General features: G+C 42.2%; 1 protein-coding gene across 1 annotated transcript; it reads left to right on the forward strand.

The window, feature by feature from the left end:
* The first annotated feature begins 610 nt into the window (after positions 1–610).
* On the forward strand, positions 611–10,876 carry BMP2 (bone morphogenetic protein 2). Its single transcript, XM_036245084.1, has 3 exons — positions 611–1,393; positions 2,558–2,907; positions 9,980–10,876. The coding sequence occupies exons 2-3, from the start codon at positions 2,565–2,567 to the stop codon at positions 10,822–10,824; spliced, it is 1,188 nt and encodes a 395-aa protein (XP_036100977.1). The 5' UTR covers positions 611–1,393; positions 2,558–2,564; the 3' UTR covers positions 10,825–10,876.
* Positions 10,877–22,190: the final 11,314 nt, after the last annotated feature.

Below are 22,190 nucleotides of genomic sequence, written 5' to 3' on the forward strand. Positions count from 1 at the left end.
ACGAGCGCCCCCGTCGGCTGCCGCGCGTCCCCGCCCTCGGCCCCACCCCGCCGCGGCTGCCCCGGCGCGCCGTCCACACCCCTGCGCGCAGCTCCCGCCCGCTCGGGGATCCCCGGCGAGCCGCGCCACCGAGGGGGAGGTGTTCGGTCTCCGCCGGGAGGGAGACGGCAGGCGGCGTCCCCTTTAAAAGCCGCGAGCGCCGCGCCACGGCGCCGCCGCCGCCGCCGGAGTCCTAGCCCAGCCGCGCTGCGCTGCGCCCGGCTCGCGCTGCGCCCGCCGCTCCGCTTCTCACACCCCGCCGGGGATTGTCAGCCGCCGCCGGACGTCAGCCGCCACAGGCTCCGCCGCCACCCGAACGACTTCGGAGCGAGCGTCTCTCGGATTACTGGGGTCTCCGAGGCACCGCGCGCCGCAGATCCCGCTCGGGCTGGAGCGCCCGGCCGTGCGCGCCACTGCGCCGTGGCCTCGGCTGCCCGGGCCACGCCAGAGCTGAGGACCGGCGCGCAGAGCCCCGGGGAGCCGAGCCTGAGCGCCGCGATGCAGATCACCTCCTGCCGGAGCTCGGGGGCCAGGGACGCGCCGGTCGAAGTGTGATTGGACGCCAGATTGGCCACAAACGGTACAGCAATTTGGCCCGGGAGCTAGGAGAGCAAGGGGAGAGCGCGGCCACCCGCTTTGGCGGCCCGGGACTCTGCTCGACTCGCCGGAGAATGCGCCGGAGGACGACGGAGCGCCGGAGCCGCGGTGGTTTCAACTGGCTAGCGCTAATGGGGGTGCGCTGGAATAAGGCAGAGTGATGCGGGGGGGCAACTCGCCTGGCACCAAGATCGCCGCTGCGCCCTTCCCCGGACCCGGCGTTGCCCAGGATGGCTGTTCCGAACCATGGGCCGCGGCGGAGCTAGCGCGGAGCGCCCTACCCTCGACCCCCGAGTCCCGGAGCCAGTCCCGCGCGGGGCTACGCGTCCCGCGGGCACCGGTCCCTAAGGACAACGACAGCACCAACTTTTCCTTTCTCCCTTCCCTTCCCTGCCCCGCACTCCTCCCCCTGCTCGCTGTTGTTGTGTGTCAGCACTTGGCTGGAGACTTCTTGAACTTGCAGGGAGAATAACTTGTGCTCCCCACTTCGTGCCGGTGCCTTTGCCCCCGCGGACCCAGCCACACCGCCTCCGAACGCCACCGGCCCTCTACTCGTCTGGGCCCGACCCGAGACGCCGTTCCCTGCGTGAAGAGAGGAACTGCCCGGCCGGCACCCGGGAGGAGAAGGAGGAGGAGGCAAAGGAAGGGAACTCGGACTCCCTGCGCCAGGTCCTACGGCCAGAGCTTTTTCCATGTGGAGGCTCTTTCAATGGACGTGTCCCCGCGTGCTTCTTAGACGGTCTGCGGTCTCCTAAAGGTAGAGGACGTGGGCCCGGGGCTGGGACTGGGGGGAAAGGGGTGGGCGCGGTGCCCAGGCGGCCGCTGCGGCAGAGCCTCTCCCGGGGCCCGCGAAGCCGGACGTAAACAGACCCCCCTCCATGTCCACGTGCAGCCGAGCCCCTGCTGGGATGCCCCCGTCTTACCGCCCCCGGCGACCGGCAGCCTCGCCCTCCTGGCTCGCACTCTTCCGCCCCTCCTCCTTTCCTTCTCTTCGGCACTTTATTAGGGCTGTTAACACTTAGATGATTTAAAAAAGTCAGAGATCCCCTCGAGAGGGTGACCCTGGATTTCACCCGTTAGCTGCCAACCTGTATGTCCTGCCATGGCCATCCCTTCTCCCTTCTTCAGGTTTCTCCAGGAGACCTGCTGTCTTTACTCGGAGCCACGTCCCATTTGGGACATTACTAAAAGTTGGGGTTGTCCCTGTTTGTTTCCAGGAATTCGAGAGGCAGTACTTCAGGGCCACCCTGTACTGACACGTGAATTAAGATATTAGTTATTAACGTAATCCCAGGAAGATACCTGTCTATGTTGACTGCATTAGGCGGGGAGGGGTCCAGGATTGGAGTGGCCGGTCCGGACCTCTCTGAGGTTGGAGGCGTGGGCCACAAGCTGTAAGTGGCTTCGGAAGTTGTGGCCTTGAATTTACTAGGTCTGGAAGTTATAGACATTGTGTGAGTATCAGGAAGTTCTATACAGTGCGTCTGAGGAAGTCACATGCACCCTTCGTGCGTGTTTATATGCAGGCGAGCACTGAGCAGTATGTGTTTGTTTAGGTGACAAACAAGTGGTGTCAGACCCAGTAGTGGTTTTCACAGGTTCCCTGCACTGGCTGTCAGCGCCAGTGTCATAGGGAAAAAAAAAGGTGACAGTCATTGACGGGTGAGGGGGTTACAAATCATGTCAGACGAATTAAGAGTGGGATGAGAGGGAGAAAGTCTTAAGGCTCAGGAACTAGGGCCCTTCCGTTCTCCCAAACGTTCCAGCTTCAGATGCTCTGAAGTATTCCCGCGAAAGTTGCAAGCCAGGTGGGCACCCTGGAGGAGGAGGCAGGCGGACCAAACGGGAGCCCAGGCCGCGGGGGCGGGAGGGGGGAGGGCTGGGCGGGGAACTCGGTGACTCACGTCGGCCCTGTCTGCAGGTCGACCATGGTGGCCGGGACCCGCTGTCTTCTAGCGTTGCTGCTTCCCCAGGTCCTCCTGGGCGGCGCGGCCGGCCTCATTCCCGAGCTGGGCCGGAGGAAGTTCTCGGAGTCAACTGGCCGCTCCTCGTCCCAGCCTTCCGACGACGTCCTGAGCGAGTTCGAGATGCGGCTGCTCAGCATGTTCGGCCTGAAGCAGAGACCCACCCCCAGCAGGGACGCCGTAGTGCCCCCCTACATGCTGGACCTGTACCGCCGGCACTCGGGCCAGCCGGGTGCGCCTGCCCCGGACCACAGGTTGGAGAGGGCAGCCAGCCTCGCCAATACCGTGCGCAGTTTCCACCACGAAGGTGAGGCACGGAGCCAGCGGAGTGGGGGGCGGGGGCGGGGAGTCATCCTGCAGAGCGCCCCCACCGTGCACAGACTGCAGGCATCCCTAGAAGGGCAGCTTGGCCAAGGCACGGAAGTGGTTTCCAGTCTTGTCTCTGTAGGAACCTTTCTGAACCTGGATGTAACGCACTGCCTGCCTGTGTGGTGGGAGAGCCAGGGATTCCCCATTGGTAAATCCGCACCCTTTTCTTGGCTTGCAGCCAGAAGAGCGACTCCTCCTCCAGGAACTGGAGAGAAATCAAGTGATGGGAAAGATGAGGGCAAAAGGCATGCCCCTAGTCAGCTAAGCGTGCAAGAATTCCATAGGGGAAGTCGAGGAGGAGGGGGTGCAGATTGGGATCACTTTCCGTCTGTTTGGAAGCCCTCACTCTATAAATCTGCCTCTCTTGCTTAAGCGGGGTTTCAGGCAAGACAAAGCCAAGGGCAGAATTTTCAGAGATTGTATTGAAAAATCAAAACCCAGGGCCCGAAGTCTTTCTAATTTACAGTTGATCTGGGCCTGGTTTGGAAAATTTCGAATCCCTATCTAATCCTCAGGGGAGATCAGTTCCACAATCAATCTTACTGTTTCCACAATGACTTTCTTGTCTTGCGCTTAAATCTGAGATGAACTCCAACTAGAGAGAAGGGAAGCCTCAGATAAAAGGTTTTGCAGCAGCTGCCTGTTTTCCTTCATGTGCATTGAAATGTGGAATTTTTCTTTCTTTTATGATACTGGATGCGGTTTTTCTAAGGTAGGATATTCTGCTTGTTTCATCGGAAAGGCATTTAGTGGATATGAAATGTTTTAGAACAGCTCTTGAGATCTGTGTTGTACCTGGGTTCTTAGAGCAATTAGTCAAAAATATGTTCCACTTCAGTTCTTTTTCTACACTTTCAAATGCCCCTTTGGCTTAATACAGTCTAAATAGAGCATGGGTTCCTTCAAGTTCTAGAGAAGGGTACAAAGTTGCATGTCACAGGGCCACCACTTGTTGGATATTGGGGAGTTGGGAGTGAAGTTCCCTTTTTCTTGCCTTGCTCTGCTGAGGTGGTAAATTTCCAGTGGAATCTACACTCTGATAAATAGAAATGTTTTCATCATAACCTTTGGATGATTAGAGAGAGCCAGCTCATCATTTTCATCTGGTGCTGTTTCAAATAGTTTTCCTGGGTTGAAATGGCTCAGCCACCTCTCCTGGAAATTTAGCATGGAAACCAGTCTTTACTTTTAAAGCCAGGAAGGTATATGTGTCTCTTACAACATAAAAGGAAGATCATTTAAGTCATTTGACACCTAAAACACTCAGTTGCATGAGGATTCCATCAACAAAGTCTGCATATTTCTTCCTCTAGAAGTGACTTGATCAAAACTGAACAGACTGTAGTTATTTGCATGTGTTATTTTAACTTAAATACCATGCTTAGTTTATACAACAGAATCTATATCTTTAAAAGTGTAAATGTTAGGTGTGAAAAATAGTGCAGACGTTACCAACTTGCTTAAAATCAACTTTCAATAATGTCAGATCTTACTTCAATGAGATGATAGAAAAAACCTATGTAATTTTTGCCCCAAATTTCAATAAATCCATTTCTTGTTGCAACTAGTATATCAACACTAGGTCACATATTGCACTATTTGAAAACCATTTCATTTTCGTGTAACCCAGGATTTGGTTTTTATAAAAATCCTGTGGCATGTAAGGCACTAAAAATCTTTTGATAAACCATGTGATTAAGGCTACTGGCTTAAGAGCAGAATTTGGTTCACGTAGAATTAATGGGCATTTATCTGATAAAGGACCAAAGGAACTGATTATAAAAATTACTTGTTGGCTTTATTTGTGGGTGGGATCTGGAAGATTTAGTGAAATTACAAGACGAGATATGATGGAATTCTTTCAACCAATGTGTGAAGATAGTGGGACCACATGGGAGCTGGTCTGAGACAAAATTATCAGTTGTCATTTCTCCTCTTAAACTTTGTCTTGTCTTTTCTGCAATGGATTTAATTCAGAAAAACCAAAGTGCTGAAAATTTTTTATTTTTTCAAAGTTATTAAAAAGCGCTTCGGCCACATAGGCCTTGCAAACTGCCGCTGCGGATAGAAAAATCGCTTCTCTAACTGGAAAGCGTGTTTTGTGCTTCACTGTAGTGAGAAACATTGAAATGGGTCGACTTCATTGGCTGTGCAAAAAGTCTTTCCACTTTCCTGTCAGATTGTAATATATAGGGACCACGTGCTTGCACTCCAGACTACAAAAGACACAGTCTTCTTTTTGTATGAAATAACTAAATTATTTGCCTCTATGACAAAAGTTTTGAAATAGAGTTGAACCCACTTCCCATTAATATAATTACTGTGAACGTATCCCTGTGAAGGAGAACGTGTGTCACAGTCCCAGTGCAACCGCAGGATTTGGACACTGGACACCCCTGGAACCAGTACTTTCCTGGTGTACTTCCGTAGTGTCCCCAGGTATTTTAGTGTGATTATGAAAGACCTGAGTAAGTAGGACGGACATTGTATTTGGAAGTGCTCATAAAGATTGAGGCTTTGGTGTCCAGTGGTAGTTTTGGAACTAATGTCTTCTGTTCTACCTCCTTTTTATTGTGGTTCCTCTGTAAACTCTCTTGCTCCCTTCTCATTGATCTATTTTGTCTTTTTTTTTTTTTTTTTAGACTTTTCCTTTGTTTATTTCACTAAGTGGTCAGAGGACAGTGAGAGGGCATTCAATCATTCCAGAGGTGGAGGAGCTCAGGGGGACGGAGGCCAGTCAGGGTTAGTGATTATGACGGTTATGACCATACTTGTCCTTCAGCGGCCCTCTTCTTTGTTGTCTTTTTTTTTTAACTGATTCATCTTAACCTTTTGTGTTTTATCTTTTTCTCCTTGGTATATCAGTTCTGTAACCATTATTTTATAATCTAGAAAGTATCATTTATTATTCTCATCCATTTTCATTTTGTTTCAGGAGAGTAATTTCCAACCTTCCTGATTTTCTAGAACATTCCCAGGTTTTTGTTATGGTTACCTTAATGGACCACTGTTTGTCCAGATGGTGTCGCAGATTCTCAAAACATAATGATAACTCACTTTTTTCTAAAATTCGCCATGCTGTAGGATAAAAAGGCAGCCACAATCAGCAGTGGTTCCAAACAAGATCTGCATGTCCCAGTGGGCCCTGCCACTGGTCTTCTGCTTCTTTAGTTCTGTGAGCTCCCTCTACTGTACTTGAGTAGTACGTTTCTATCCCTTTGGTTGGGAAAGAACTCACCCTGTGGTTATCATTGCATTAATTATTAGTGTATTCCTAATGGTTCTGACTTCTGCTTGAGTTTTTGACTCATCCCTGAGTTACGTAGTGCCGTCTAGTGGCCAGAATCATGGGAACTGCAGTTGACTCAAATTCCTAGCTCTGCTCTTTATTTACTAGCTCTGCGACCTTAGGACAGTCACATAACCTCTGTGAGCTCCAACTAGTTCATTCATAAATGAAGATAACTTTGTCTCTCTAACCTGGTTGTTGTGAGATAATTCATATAAAACTCAGTCCCAGACTGGCATAAAGAAGCATTAAGCACACCAGTTATCATTATCACTGTGACTCTTGTATGTCATATTCTCCCCTTATCTAGAAAAGAGGAGACCAGGGTGGATCTAGACTGGCTGAGAGAATTCAGCTTTATCTTTGCATTATTTTGATGTCAGTGACTAATTGACAAGAGTATAGATGGTTCTTCACTTTTGGAGGAGAAGCTGAATGCCGTTGCCTTTCTTTTTTTTTTTTCCCCTTTACCCCACATTTTTGCCATCATAGCTCCATTTATTTGGTTAAAGATTTTTAAATACACGGAGAACATTTATTTGGTGAAGAACTGGGTTCAGGAACCCAGGTCTGAGATAAGCTGGAATCCTCAAATCCCTTGGCAAGTTCAAATTTTTCCACAAGGGTTATTTCCAGAGAATTAACAACTGTATAAACCTCCAAAAAAAAGCATACATTCCCTACGTAGGTAAACACTCTATATTTTTGGACTCCCCAGGCTTGTTGTGATACCATGCAGAAGTTTTTTTTTTTTTCTTTTCTTTTCTTTCTTTCGTTAATTTACTTTATTTCACATGGGTCTTGATTTTTCAACCCTGAAGAAAAAAATTCAAGTTGCTCCCTTGCCGATGAAAGGAAAAGGTGGTCGGCACTTACTTTCCTGGGTTTGAGGGTTTCAGAGAACTTCTCACTCACGTCTCTGGCCTGAGTCTTCAGCCAGGGGTGTTGTCATGCAGGCTTCTTTTGTTAAGGAGGAAGAGGGCTCCTTCAGGGAGCAACAGGTGCACTGAGATGAAGCTGAAAAGTCAGAGAAAGGTCTTCACATTATTTGATATTATTTAACAGGGGAATTTTTTTTTCTTCCTTTGTTAAGGTAACTAAGTGATTATCCTTTTTGTCACTTACCCCAGGTGAGATTTTCAAGCACGTGAAATTTCTGTTTTTGTAGCTCAAATCTGGTCAAACGGTGGCAGTCTTATCTGATTCAGTTTTATGTTTATCTTTGGAGGGTTATTGTTGATTGTCTGCCTTGTTTATACTCATCTTCTTTACTTTGGTTACCAGTCTCTCATGCTTGCCTTGGAGAGTGTCCCTTCCTTGTTCTCCTGGCTGTGTGTGCATGTCCAGGTGTCTTTGTGTATATAATTATTTTAATTTATAGATTTAGATTTGGAGTTTCTGTTGCAGTTGTGATTTCTCTGGGTGCCTTCATTAGTACAGTTAGTCAGCAAATGCCCTGGATAATTTGCCTTTTCTTTTCCTTAAAAGAAAAGAAGGTGTTCTTAGGTGTGCTGGCATTTGGAGAAGTCGGGCCCAGGTTTGGCTGCGGGACACTGCCTCTGGGGAGCATCGCTGATGTTTCTGCTGGTGTCCTGTTTCCTCTGGTCGCCTGTGGCTTCTCTGCTGGAAGAATGCCTCAGGGAGAAGATCAGAGGGCTCCTGAGCTGCGAGGAGGAGAGGAAAGGAGCTAAAACACAGCTCTTGAAGCTTGTTGGGAGACACTGAGGAGAGCCCTGGTGATGGGAGGGTTGTTTGAAAAATAGTGCCTGGTCTGAATTATCACTCACCTACAGTGGGGTTTAGAATGTGGATAGCTCTCAAAAGGTATCCCCAAAACATGTGGATTAGGAGGCACAAGGGGACCATGGAGGGCTCAGTTGGCCTGATAGTATCCATATCCAAGTCGATAGTTTTAGGAGATCTTTCTACTTCATGGGCCTCAGCTCACTCCTTGGCCAACACTAGTGGTTCTGCTCATTTTTAGATTATTCAACAAAAAAGCACTTAAAAAGTGTCTTCCAGCAATTTGCACTTGCATGTGTAAAGCATCCTTTAAAACCTTTAGGCTCCAAGGGTAGTGCATGAGCTTGCTAGAAATGCAGACTCTCAGGCACTACCCCTAACCCACTGGATCAGAACCTGCGTTTGAAGATTTAAGGTGTCCGAGATGTTGTGTGTGCAGGTTAGAATTTGAGAAACTTCACATCGAAGCATTACTCCCTAATTTGGTATAATCCGTCCCTGTGGAATTCAGTGCTTCTACTTTCTTGCGTTGATGACTGCTGCTTTGAGGACGAAGGTTTGCACAGGCGGGACCTCTGAGCCAGTGATCTGAAGTGGTTCTCCCCTGCTACGGCATCCTGATTCTGTGAACAACCTATAGATGTTTGATTTAGGAAAAACACAACAATAACAGTAATGAAAATGTGGTCTCCTCTTATGGTGATGACTTGGAACTATGGCCAAATAGATTTGTTAGCACTTACATTAGATCCTGAATGAAGCATATGCATTTTTTTTTTGGACAAATGACAGGATGTGGTAAAGCTAGAAGAAAATAAACCTGAATATCTCAAATTCTAGTGTTGTATACTATCAACTTAACAATATTTTTTACCTTTGATAACTTGCACATTACAGCATTCAAGGTGTTATGCTATGTTTTATTTTTTATTGTTTGCTTAAAAAACAGTACTCCTTACTACTGAAATTCAGGAAATGAGAAAGAACTTTTATATGTAGCCCACTTAATTGTCTCTTTTGTAATAAATATAATAGATAGAGAAAGATTATTCTGTAATAGGATGAGATTATTTCTCTATGTTACAACTATCATAATGGCATCTTTTTATTAGTTTTTTTGGGGGGATGGTTTGTGTCTGTTCTTGGGTATGTGTTTGTTTTTTATATGATTTATTTTTTGAAAAGATAAAGAAATTACAGAGGAGAATCATTTTTTTTTTCTTCTAAAAGCATCTAAAATGAGATTTTGATTTTTGAGGTCATAACGAGGTGAGAGGACAGACAACACTTGGGAAGATATTTCTCTTGGAATTGTCTGGCCTTAATTACTACAGTGTCCCAGTACCACCCTGACGTTTCCAAAGAAGTAGATTCCTGTACATGCCTTTGTCTCTGGATTTTTGAGTAAAATAGTAGGGTGTGCTTTTCAAAATGTCATCGTTGATGTTGAGTTTCAGAGTCTTTAATTAGGAAACTGAAATCTGTATATCGAGATTTGTAAATCATCTAAATTGCAGAGCAATGTTTGAGAATACCGCTTAAGGGATTGACATTAAAGCCCTTTTCTTTTTACGAAATGCAATAATTTCCTCAAATCCTCACTCATTAGACCTCTACTAACTATAGTGCTGACTTTTTTTTTTTGCCCTAAAGTCTGTGAATTGCAAAGAAATGCTTCACCATTTCCCCCATTATTATAGCCACCTGGAAGCAGTATTCATGTATTGGATTAAAAACATAACAATGAATGATGAAATTGTGTTTCATGGTATGCATATTGACATAAATGTATAGAAAAGGGAGGCTCTATTTTTATCTAAAGGGAGAATTTTTATTTTCTGGCTGAAAACTTATATATGGGTTAAATCAAACCCTGAAATGAGATTTACAAATTCTTACATAGAACCAGATTGTCATTACTTATCTTACCCAAGTATTTTTCTTCTTTTTTTTCCCCTACCTTTTTATATCAAATTAGAATCTTTGGAAGAACTGCCAGAAATGAGTGGAAAAACAACCCGGCGATTCTTCTTTAATTTAACTTCCATTCCCACCGAGGAGTTCGTCACCTCAGCCGAACTTCAGGTTTTTCGGGAACAGATGCAGGAAACTTTGGAAAACAATAGCAGTTTCCATCACCGAATTAATATTTATGAAATCATAAAGCCTGCAGCAGCCCACTCGAAGTTCCCCATGACCAGGCTTTTGGACACCAGGTTGGTGAATCAGAATGCAAGCAGATGGGAGAGTTTCGACGTCACCCCTGCTGTGATGAGGTGGACTGCACAGGGACTCGCCAACCACGGATTTGTGGTGGAAGTGGCCCACTTGGCGGAGAACCAGGGTGTCTCCAAGAGACACGTTAGGATTAGCAGGTCTTTGCACCAAGACGAGCATAGCTGGTCACAAATAAGACCGTTGCTGGTAACTTTCGGCCACGATGGGAAAGGACATCCACTCCACAAAAGAGAAAAGCGTCAAGTTAAACACAAACAGCGCAAACGCCTTAAGTCCAGCTGTAAGAGGCACCCTTTGTACGTGGACTTTAGTGACGTGGGGTGGAATGACTGGATCGTAGCCCCCCCGGGGTATCATGCCTTTTACTGCCATGGAGAATGCCCCTTTCCCCTGGCTGATCACCTGAACTCCACTAATCATGCCATTGTTCAGACTTTGGTCAACTCAGTTAACTCTAAGATTCCTAAGGCATGCTGTGTCCCGACGGAACTGAGTGCTATCTCCATGCTCTACCTGGATGAAAATGAGAAGGTTGTATTAAAGAACTATCAGGACATGGTTGTGGAGGGTTGCGGGTGTCGTTAGCACAGCAAAATAAAATAAATATATATATATATATATATATTTTAGAAAAAAACCAAGTTGACACTTTAATATTTCCCAATGAAGACTTTATTTATGGAATGGAATGGAGAAAGAAAGAAAAAAAAACAGCTATTTTGAAAAATATATTTATATCTACAAAAAGAAGTTGGGAAAACAAATATTTTAATCAGAGAATTATTCCTTAAAGATTTTAAAATGTATTTAGTTGTACATTTTATATGGGTTCAACCCCAGCACATGAAGTATAATGGTCAGATTTATTTTGTATTTATTTACTATTATAACCACTTTTTAGGAAAAATAGCTAATTTGTATTTATATGTAATCAAAAGAAGTATTGGGTTTGTACATAATTTTCCAAAAATTGTAGTTGTTTTCATTTGTGTGTATTTAAGATGAAAAGTCTACATGGAAGGTTACTCTGGCAAAGTGCTCAGCACCTTTGCTTTTTCGCAGTGCTACTGTTAAGGTCACAAGTTCAAGTCCAGAAAAAAAAAAAAGTGGATAATCTACTCTGCCGACTTTCAAGATTATTATATTATTCAATTCTCAGGAATGTTGCAGAGTGGTTGTCCAGTCCATGAGAACTTACGTCCTTATTAGGTGGAATATTTGGATAAGAACCAGACAATGCTGATCTAATATAGAAGCCCTCCCCCTCCCCCTTAATTTGCAGAAAGAATAAAGCAGGACCAATAGAAATAATTAGGAAAATGATGAACCTGCAGGAAAGCGAATGATGGTTTGTTGTTCTTCTTTCCTAAACTAGTGGTCCCTTCAAAGGGGCTGGTCTGGCCAAAGTATTAAATAAAACATAAGATTTCTTCATTATTGATATTGTGGTCATGTATAATTAAGACTCATATCTAGTGGCCCTCATGAAGACTTGGAAGTGGATTTGCATTTAACTTTTACCTCATCTGGGAGCTCTTTGTGCTCAGAAGGACCCCGTTTTCTAACTTTGCCCAACACACAGCAAAATTGCGCTCATCATGTTCTCTGCCCACCCCGTTCTCTGTTCGATCAGTTTGCTTTTCTTTCCAAGGTTTTGTGTTTGAACACATTTCTCCAAATGTTAAACTTATTTCAGATAATAAATTTCAAAGCTCTGGCATTTCAGTTTATAAAGTCCAACCTGTAAGAAGAGAAAATGATGTGTTTGTACAGTGTTCTCAGGGATTACCTTGGGTTTTCATTTTTTCCTTCTGAAGTTACCCCTTTTGGAGGGAGGTGGGGAAAAGGCAAGGAATGGTTGGAAATTTGCAAGCAAGCCATTTGATAATTCATATTTGCACCAAAGGAATTACCAATGATTGAGTATTTCACATGAACCTCTTTGGGGCAGAAAGATTTAAGAGAAAACCAAAGCTACAAAACAGGCAAAACCTGGGGAATCCAAGATAAAGTTTCAGAGATGATATCCCATGCAACAGAGGCAATGGTGCCAAAAAATTAGAAAGGGAAAGTGTCTGAGATCAGCTTCTACAAGGACATCTGCCAATTGGATTGAAGCCCAAGCAGAATGAAGTCAAATTAGGCTGCTCAGAAGGAACACTTAACAGTGGCAGGGCTTCTGTGCTCTGGGCTGAAATCAGACCCAAGGAAGGGTTCGGTGGGTGGGTCGGTACAGCCAGCGAACCCACAACTCCCCATTATTTCACTGGAAGTATTTTAGGTCAGTTTCTAGGACTTTGTGTCACTTCTGATCCTGCTAAGATTTGTGAGGCCTAGTTCTAATATCCTTTCCTAGCCCTGCCTTGGAATTGGCTGAAAAAATAGTGTGTGAGTAATGGAATAGACTTAGATTCTTCCCAGGAATAAATTTGCGGTGACCGTGAACATCGTTACATTTTGGGTGTGATAGGTTTCATACTTGCCTTGAGATTATGTAGATCATATTTTTAAATTAATAACGAGCTGTCTTTTATTCCTTCTACTTTTACAATCTTTTAGTTTCTTTTCATCTATAGCCCTGTTGCTCTTGTGTAGGTGAGGATCTTGAGGATTAGATCCAAATTTACAAGGCAGGATGGGCTCTGTCCTCCGGCCCTTCTCCGCCCTCTCTTGCCATGCAAATGAGGGACAGGCAGCATAGTCTTAGCAGCTTTAAAATAACTTGTTTTCTCATCTTCAAATACTCTAGAGAATGAGAGTATAGCACAAGAATTTATATCCATTTGGCATTTGCAGCCACTCTTGATTTCTCTGTTTTATTGGTTCTGATTTACTTGGTTAAAATGGTTTTCATTGGTATCAACTCAAATGTGTTCTCTTGCATGTCATTATATATATATATATATATATATATATATATATATATATTTATATATGTATATATTTTTATATATATACATATATACACACACATATATATAATGCATGAATAAATACATATACAGTATGTAATAGGTATAAATATGCATATGCAGAATTATGTAATAGATATTACATATGTATAGATGATGGCGTTTTCAGTTTAGTTTCAGAGATTTTGTAATACTTGAGGACTCTGACCCTCTTGGCAGCTCATTTGAGAAACAGAATATTCTTACATTCTATGTTCTTACAGACATTTTGGCTCACGTTCTTCATTCTGAGGAAAAAAAAAAAACATGTCACAACTAAACCTATGACACTGAACCTCTGGAATCTTCAGTCACTGTTCTGTAGGAACCTTTAATTCCTTTTAGAGTTGGTATTTTAAAAAGTGTAGTAGTTTCTGAATTTGGGGGGATCACCTTTCAAAGTTGATTAAATGTGTCATCTGTTTTTGTGCTTGTCTGGGCTGTGTCACACGCCTCCCTGGCCTGGTTTTAACCTGCATGGCGGGTCCAGAACGCTCTGTTCATTTTTTTTTCACTTCAGAATTGGGGAGGGGGAGGATGAATGGTTTACACATTTATCTGTGCTTCCATCTTTTCGTAATTTCTACTCCAATTACTCTTTACATGGTATCTCGAGAGGCCAAGAGTGGAGAGATTATCTGTAAATCTGATCTACGCAGCAAGCTACATAAATGCCATATAATCAAAGTGTTCCATATCTTTCCCTCCATTTTTTATTAGAGGTGGAAAAATCATGTGTGCAATTCAAAGCACTTTTAAAAATAGCATATTTCTCTTCTACAGTCATATTAATATTCAGATATTGATTCACTGAATGTGAGATGCCACAGCCCCCTCCCTGGCAATCTGTCACAAGGCCCGAGGGACACAGCCTTGCAGGAAAGATAAGTGTAAAAGAAGCGGGACCGAGTGGACAAGCACAAAGAAGTAAGAATGTCTTGGCATTATTTCTTTCCTGCTCTATTTTTTTATTTTTTTGCAGGGGGCAGGTAGGCTGAGATGGGGGTGAAATGCAAGTCCGCTTCACTGGGGTAAATTGCTTTCCTCTTTCCTGCACCCTGCTGACATAAATTACAACCTTCAAGTATTCTCCAGGGCAGAGTTTCTGACCATCTCCCTGCCCTGCAAACTTCAAAGTGAACATCTACCTAACTTGCTCTAAGTAAGACTTCTTAGATTTTAATGTGCGCATGAATCACCAGTACTGCTTCAGGGAGAATGCAACATTAATGTGTATACAGACCCGCTGGGATCATGTTATAATATAGGTTCTGTTTCAGTAAGTCTGGGGTGGGGCCCGAGAGTCTGCATTTCTAACATGCTCCCAGGTGAAGCTGTTACCGCTGTCCCAAGGACTACAGTGAGTAGCAAAGACTAATAATTAACTTTTTAATCACAACAGCAGAAAGTTGGACCACGTTTAGGCTCCTCTAACAAGTAGCACTTACAGGGAAAAACAAACAAACAAAACCTGTGTACAGGATGGCATTTGAATACATTTCACCATACCTGAAATGATGCCCTACATATTTTTTCAAAGGCATTTTTTTCCCCCACAAGATGACTGGCAATTTTGTGTTCTAGCCACCCTCAGACATGAAAACACTTGGTTGCTTATCTTGTAAAATCTGCCTTGCTTGCTTGCTTGGGCATGTACGTAGTCAGTTTAGTCAAATACGTGTCAGTACATCTATGTGGATGGGGGAGCAGGTGCAAGCCCTTAACGTACTTTAAAAAAGTTTAACACTTAAGTCAGTCCACTGAGTTGATCCCGTGTGATCTTAGTGCCAAGCGTCTGAGTTAAAAGTTTTCTCTTTGAAGGCAGCAACTAGATGTCATACATTTGAAGCATTTGTTTATACTAAAAATGATGCTTGACTTTTTTAAAGTTCTAAGACAGTTCACCATACAACACCATTGAGCCTAGAGGCTGATACACAGCTGCCCAAGCTGGTATTTGAGGTTTGATTTCACGGAGATTGGAATTTGTGATGCCGCGGCTGGCTTCGAACAAGGTGCTGAAGTGAGTGGGCTCAGGCTAGAAAAAGCAAAGGGAAATGATGACCCTTTCTGCAAAAAGTGTCAGCAAAGAAATAACTCTGTGTTGGCACCTTCTTTTTAGCCAAATGACCTATGAAGGTTATCTGTTCACCAGCCTGATTTACTTTAAGGAGAGCACTTTTGAAGATTTCTTCCAAGCAACACAGACTTCAATATTTGTTGAATAAATGCTGGAATGAATGAATTCCTAATCTCAAATATACCTTTTATATATAATATCTGTGTTATATGTAGATATTATATATGCATGTACTATCTATATACATATATAAATATGTATTTTCATTTGGAGATTATATATATATATATATATATATATATATATATGCATGTATATAATATACAACACACACACACACACCCAAGGGAAATTTTTGATTTCTTCATTTCTAGAGTTCAAATGCTGGTGCCTACTTTTTTATTCATTGGGTTTATCATTTCATTGAGGTGTCTATGTTTTGAATTGAGTCCCTCTGAGGGGCTTAAGCAGCGTGCCAGACACTGACTTGAACAGCACTTCCAGCCTGGGTTTGCCCCGTGCCTGGGCCCCCCTCCAAGGCAGTGCCAGGAGTGCATTATTGTTGCCGTCCGCTCTGATGAGATCTCTCTGCAAACCAGCGATTTGCTTAAAGCTTCCCTCATAAGGAGCATGATCTCATCTGGACTGCATTTACACTGGAACCACTTGGCCACAACACTATGAGAGAATAATTATTGAACTATTTTACTGTACAACTATTTCCAAATTGTTGATTTTTTATTGATTTCAGGAGGCAAGCTAATTGCCCCATGGCAACTTGATGTGAACGTTTAATGAAGATCAGGAAACAGAGTTTATGAAAAGCTTTTGTATAGTAACTGCAAAGTTTCAAGAACTGTTTTATACTTCCTGACAGTGCTGGGCCGAGCTTAATGGTTTGTTTTTATTACTTAAGAGTGTAAACCTGGCTTTAGCCCAGTGTGTGGAAACTATACCCTCATCCCGCATTACGCATTTTCAATTTGCTTTTTACTCACTCCCGACTTCCTTTCCTGCCATCTACACTCGGGGACTTTTTCTGTTTTAATTGTCTGAAAGCAAGTTTCTATCTTTGCACGCTGAGAATCTGAACACACGCACACACACTCATGAAGTTAAGTGTCTGTATTGTTTCACTTTGTTTTGGGTGGAGTTTCTTTTCAGCACTCGGTTGCTAGACAACCACGCTGACAAAAGTTAAAGATTGAAAAGGCATTTTTAAAGATGTTGAATCTTGGCAGCTGAATATTTTATCTTTGTCTTTATATGGAAGGCTTAGTTTTCTTACCAGGTTGCCCTGGCCTTTTGTTGGGTGGATGGCTGGTAGGAGGTTTTTTGATGTCGAGTTCTCAAGGCATTATCTGTTTGAGAAGTTTCTGAAGTGTTGTTCCCATTTGCTGGAACATGCTTCCCACCTGGATGGACAAAAAGAAGCCAGCTTAGTTTCCAAGGGTGTGTTTTAAATCACTAATAAAGTCGAGCTCCAGCTCACAGCTGCTCCGATTGTTGCGAGGCAAAGAAGGGGAGAAAAGATTGCCATTTGAGGCAACGTTCAGAAACACAAGGCTTCAGTTTGTGGAGAAAACTGTCTCCAGGAAGCTGCATTTGCTTTTTGGGTAGATAGTATTGGAAATGTTTTTGTTTTTTTAAATTCTTAAAAGCCTAATTTTAAATCAAAGTCATTTAAATTGCTCATTTCAGTGAGATGTTTCAGGAACATGTTATAAATACACGATCTTTATACATCTGCCAAGTTGGACGTGTGTTCACAAGTTCATCTCGCATGTGTACACAATTTGTAGCTAGCCTCACTCCAGGTCTGTCCTGTCCCCTCCTGCACCCTCGGTGATGCTGCCTCTCTGTCTCTCCTCTTTGCAGGATTCCCTGTGCTGGAATCCAGTCAAACCCATGGAAAACTTTACCCATGTTACTGATCCATTTACGGGCAGGATTTCCTGGCAGGGGGATCAGATGGGGAACCCGAAGTTTGTTCATCTTCGGATGTCTTGGAAATAAAGATCTTCTGAAGCCCGTCTGGCCTGTACATATGAATGTGACAAAATGTTCGTCTGTAAAGAAACTTTACCACTGAGTTAAAAATTGCTCAATCACTTGGTGTCACCAGTAAGCCTACAGTCCTCATCAGCACATTAGTATTGTTAATATTATGTCATGACAAGAATAATGCTTAGACACCGGGGCCCTGAAATGCATCAGATGGCCAACCTCATGACAATCAATGAGTGAGCTACATAGAAATAGAAAAATTGGCCCAGGGAAATTTTAAATATTCCCTAGTCTTATAGGATTTGGTGTGTGTTTGCTGCTTGAAGATAGCTTGGCAGAATAAAGGAAAATGGAGAGAACTGAAGAAATTAGGGGCTGTTTCTGCTTAAAAAACAAAAACAATAAATCAATTTCTCTACACACACACACACACACACACACACACACACACACACACACACGTGAACACTGCAGCTTTCCTGAGCAGAGGGGTGATTTTAAATATGGGCTTAGCACAATAACTCTTCCCTGGTGATGCTACAGGGCATTTCACCTATGCAGAGAAGGGCTCAGAAGTAACTTTGGATGGCTCCCTTTTTATTGAATAGCCTCAGCTGAAAAGAGCTGAATTCTAGAATCCTCTTACCAACAACAGCTGCCCTAGGGAAAGTATAGACCTGCCGCGAGGAAATACATATCTGGAAGCTTGTCATATTAGAAAATACGCAAGCGAGCTCCAGATCCTCTCTTGTGAGCGCCTTTCGCTGAATATCTCTTTTACTGAGAAAGCTGGGTCCAGGTCCAGATGTCTTTCCTTTGTGCCTTATTTAATAACTTCAACCCTTGGTGTACTCACAAGTTTGCTGAAATACTTTTAAGGACGTAGCCTGAAGGAGCAGAGAGGGTATTGGCAGACATTTCTGAAGTACAATCAGGTGCATGCTCATAGAATGGCAGGCCTTGTCTCAGAGTGCCTGTTCCCGGATGAGACACTGAAACTGTGACACACTGCTGTTAAACCTGAGGAACACTAATTAAGGAGCATCTCTGGATGGGGGTAAATCCATGTATTTGGTATCATTTCTAGGAAGTTCAGGGGGATAGTGGCGCATTAGCCCCTCTGGCATAAAAATAGGAAACTTCCTTCATGGCAGCTGTTGCTATGCTGGGTCCCAAAGGAGTTGGGACCCACAAGGTCATCCAGTGATGAGGTGGTCCTTCTTTGTCAGGAATAGAAATCGGTACCTTTATCCTTGTCCCCATCACCCAGTCCTAAAAGAACCAGTTAGAATTTTCCTATACTTTTATTTTATATTCAGCTCTCCTCTTCTCCCTCTGTTTCTCTTTCCCTTCCTCTAGGTGTTAGGACTTTCTGTGGAGATAAGGAAAGATGTTAGGGGAAAAGGAGCTGGAAAAGCCAACTTGGTTTGAAGCCAATAAAAGGAGAGGGATTTGATCTTATGTTGTCACAAACCTGAGAGAGTGTGCAGAACCCAACCGAAACTGTGCTGAAGGTCTCTTCTGAGATTCCAGCTTGGAGAAGGCACAAGATCCCATTGTGATTTTTCTTTTCCATGGTGATGGAACTGCGTTTTGGGAGAGGAGTAACACCATAGACTTCCCTCTTAGAAAATGCTGGTGGTGGGGGAGAAATTGCTCTCCTCCCATCTCTAACCAGCCTCTGGGATGCTGGGAAGAAGGGCTGCTCCAGCGGGTGGGGGTGTGGTGGGGTGGGACGGAGCTGGCAGCCACTTGGCCTTTAGCAGAGTGTAAGCACAGAGCAAAGTGCTTCTGTGTCGCAGCCAGAAACAGTGATTCATTTGATTTTAATTTTGACGTTAGCATTTTTCTCATGACTCATTGATAATTTCATATGGAATTTAAAAGGCTGAAACAGTTATTTACTTTTTAGGAACTTAAAACATTTATCGGGTGGAATTCATTTTTTCCCTCTGAAATAGAAGATGCATCATTAAAAAAAAAAAAAAAGAGGAGGAGGAGGAGGCATTTCTCCAACTCTTCTCCTAGCTCCCACCTGTTCCTCTATCCCATCTGATTTCTCACTAATGTGGACCAACTGTTAGCCAGTCTGTGTCATCTTAATGTTTCTCTTATCTTGAATTCCTCTCACCACTATATATAAAAATAGCTATAGGTATTTTTTAAAGAGGTGTTTCTTTATCAAGAAATTCTTCTCTATTCCTGCATTTTGAAAAACTTTAACATACATGAAAAATGCCTTTTATGCTTCAAATTCTGTGATCATATGATTTTTTTCTTCTTTGGTTTATTAGGGTAGATTACATGAATCTGTTTTCAAATATTCAGCCAGCCTTGCATGACTGGAATAATCCCTACTTGGTCATTCTTTTTTTTCCCCATGACAAATGGATTTCGTTTCAGTAGTAGAAGTATTGTTCAACATTCAAAAATTAATGTAATTCACAATATTAACAGAACAGAGAAGAAAAGTTCACAATAGAAAATTATCACAATAGATTCATAGAAAGCCTTTTACAAAATTCTTCATCCATTCATGATTTAAGAAAAAGTAAAGAAAGGAAAATAAACCCTATAAACTAGGGATAAAGTGTCTTAACTTGACAAAGGACATTTAAACCAAATAATACAACTACAGCTAACATCATATGTAATGTTGACTGACTGAATGTTTTTTCTTTAAGATTGGAAACAACAAAATGAAATAATGTCCGCTCTCACTAGCCCTGTTCAACACGGTACTGGAATTCCTAGCCAGTGCAATAATCTAAGAAAAAGAAATTAAAGGCTTAAGATTGGAGCTGAAACTAATGGAACTGTTTGTATTTTTAGATGACATGCTTTTCTACTTAGAAAACTCAAAGGGCTCTACATAAAAGCATATAACTAATTTTTATAGGTATATATATTTCTTAGGGCTTATCACAATTTACTCTTGATTTATATATAGATCATATAAATTATACCTCAGTAAAATTTAAAAATATAAATACCAGCCCTGACCACATGGTTCAGTTGCTTTGGCGTATCATCTTGTGCACCAAAAAAGTTGTGGGTTCCATCTCCAGTTGGGGACTATGCATGAGGCCAGCAATTGTTGTTTCTCTTTCACATAGAGCTTTCTCTCTCTCTCTCTCTCTCTCTCTCTCTCTCTCTCTCTGAAATCAGTCAACATATGCACAGGTGAGGATACGATACACACACACACACACACACACACACACACACACACACACCATAAACTGGGAAACAACAAGTTAGAAATAACAGAAACATCGGCCAAAGAGATTGACAAAGTTCTCAATAAAACAAACAAAATAGCTCTGAAACATAATAAAAAGAATTTTGTTGCACTAAAATAATGGAACTCATTATATAATTTTCTTGCTAATAACATTTTTAAGTATAGCATACATAAAGTAAAAGAGAAGAATTTTAAATGTAACTTTGTTGCATCATCAAGGAAGCAATTCCACTTAACTACCACCCAAATAAAAAGAAAGAACATTACCATTCTCTGGGAAGCCCCCATCATGCCTTCTCCTGAACTAGCCCCTTCGAATTTCCCAAAGCTAATCATTTTGCTGCCTTCTGACAATGTAAGAAGATTTTCTCCTTTTGAGTATTACACAAAGAAAATGAAAGAATATGTATTCTTTTGTGTCTATCTTATTTCACTTATTATATTTGTTAGACTTCCATGGATAAAAAACAATATAACAAAAAAATTTCCAAATGCATAAAACCTTAGTCTCAACAATTGTACTGTGACAAACTTATTTTACAGATATCCATGCATATATGTAGTGATAATATTGAAAAGAAGTATTTAATCTCCACTGTAATCACAAAATCTAAAAATAGCAACAAAAACATCAAAAAATAAATTATTCAATATTTAACGGTATCTACATAGAGTGGAATATTATGGAGACATTTGAAAGAAGGAGCCCATTCTTTTAAAAGGCACATTTAAAATATATACAAGTCTACATCTCTACATATATGTAATTGATCTCTGGAATAATAATTTAAAAGTTTTTGTTTCTTTTTAAAAAAATGGGTGGGGAGAAATTTGTATTTTTATTTTTTTGTTTAAACTAGTGATTAGACATTATATAACTTACTAAGTGATCATTCCAAAAAACCTCATACTCATCTGAACCATACATTATTAGAATATTATTGACTATATTCCCTATGATGTACTTTACATCCCCATGACTATTCTGTAACAATCAATTTGTACTTAATCCCTTCATCTTTTTCACGTAACCCCTCTCCCATCTGGCAATCATCAAAATGTTCTCTGTATCTGTGAGTCTGTTTCTGTTCTACTTATTCATTTATTTTGTTTTTAAGATTCAATTGTTGATAGATATGTGTTTATTGCCATTTTATTGTTCACCTTTTTTATCTTTCTCTTCTTCTTCTTAAGGAACACCCTTTAACATTTCATGTAATACTGGTTTGGTGGTGATGAACATCTTTAGCTTTATCTTGTTTGGGAAGTTCTTTATATGTCCTTTGATTCTAAATGATAGCTTTGTTGGGCATAGGAATCTTAGTTGTAGGTTCTTGCTTTCCATTACTTCGAATATCTCTTGCCAATCCCTCTGGCCTGCAAAGTTTCTGTTGAGAAATCAGCTGACACTCTTAAGGGAGCTCCCTTATAGGTAACTAAATGTTTTTCTCTTGCTGCTTTTAAGATTCTCTTTGTCTTTAGCCTTTTGCATTTTAATTATGTGCTTTGGTGTGGGCCTTTTTGAACTCATCTTGTTTGGGATTCAATGTGCTTCTCAAACTTGTATGTTTGTTTTCTTCACTAAGTTAGGAAAGTTTTCTTTCATTATTTTTTCAATAGGTTTTCAATTTTTTGCTATCTCTCTTCTCCTTTTGGCAAATGTTGGTAT

The sequence above is a fragment of the Molossus molossus genome, unplaced genomic scaffold (assembly GCF_014108415.1).
Source record: "Molossus molossus isolate mMolMol1 unplaced genomic scaffold, mMolMol1.p scaffold_m16_p_6, whole genome shotgun sequence".
NCBI lineage: Eukaryota > Metazoa > Chordata > Mammalia > Chiroptera > Molossidae > Molossus > Molossus molossus.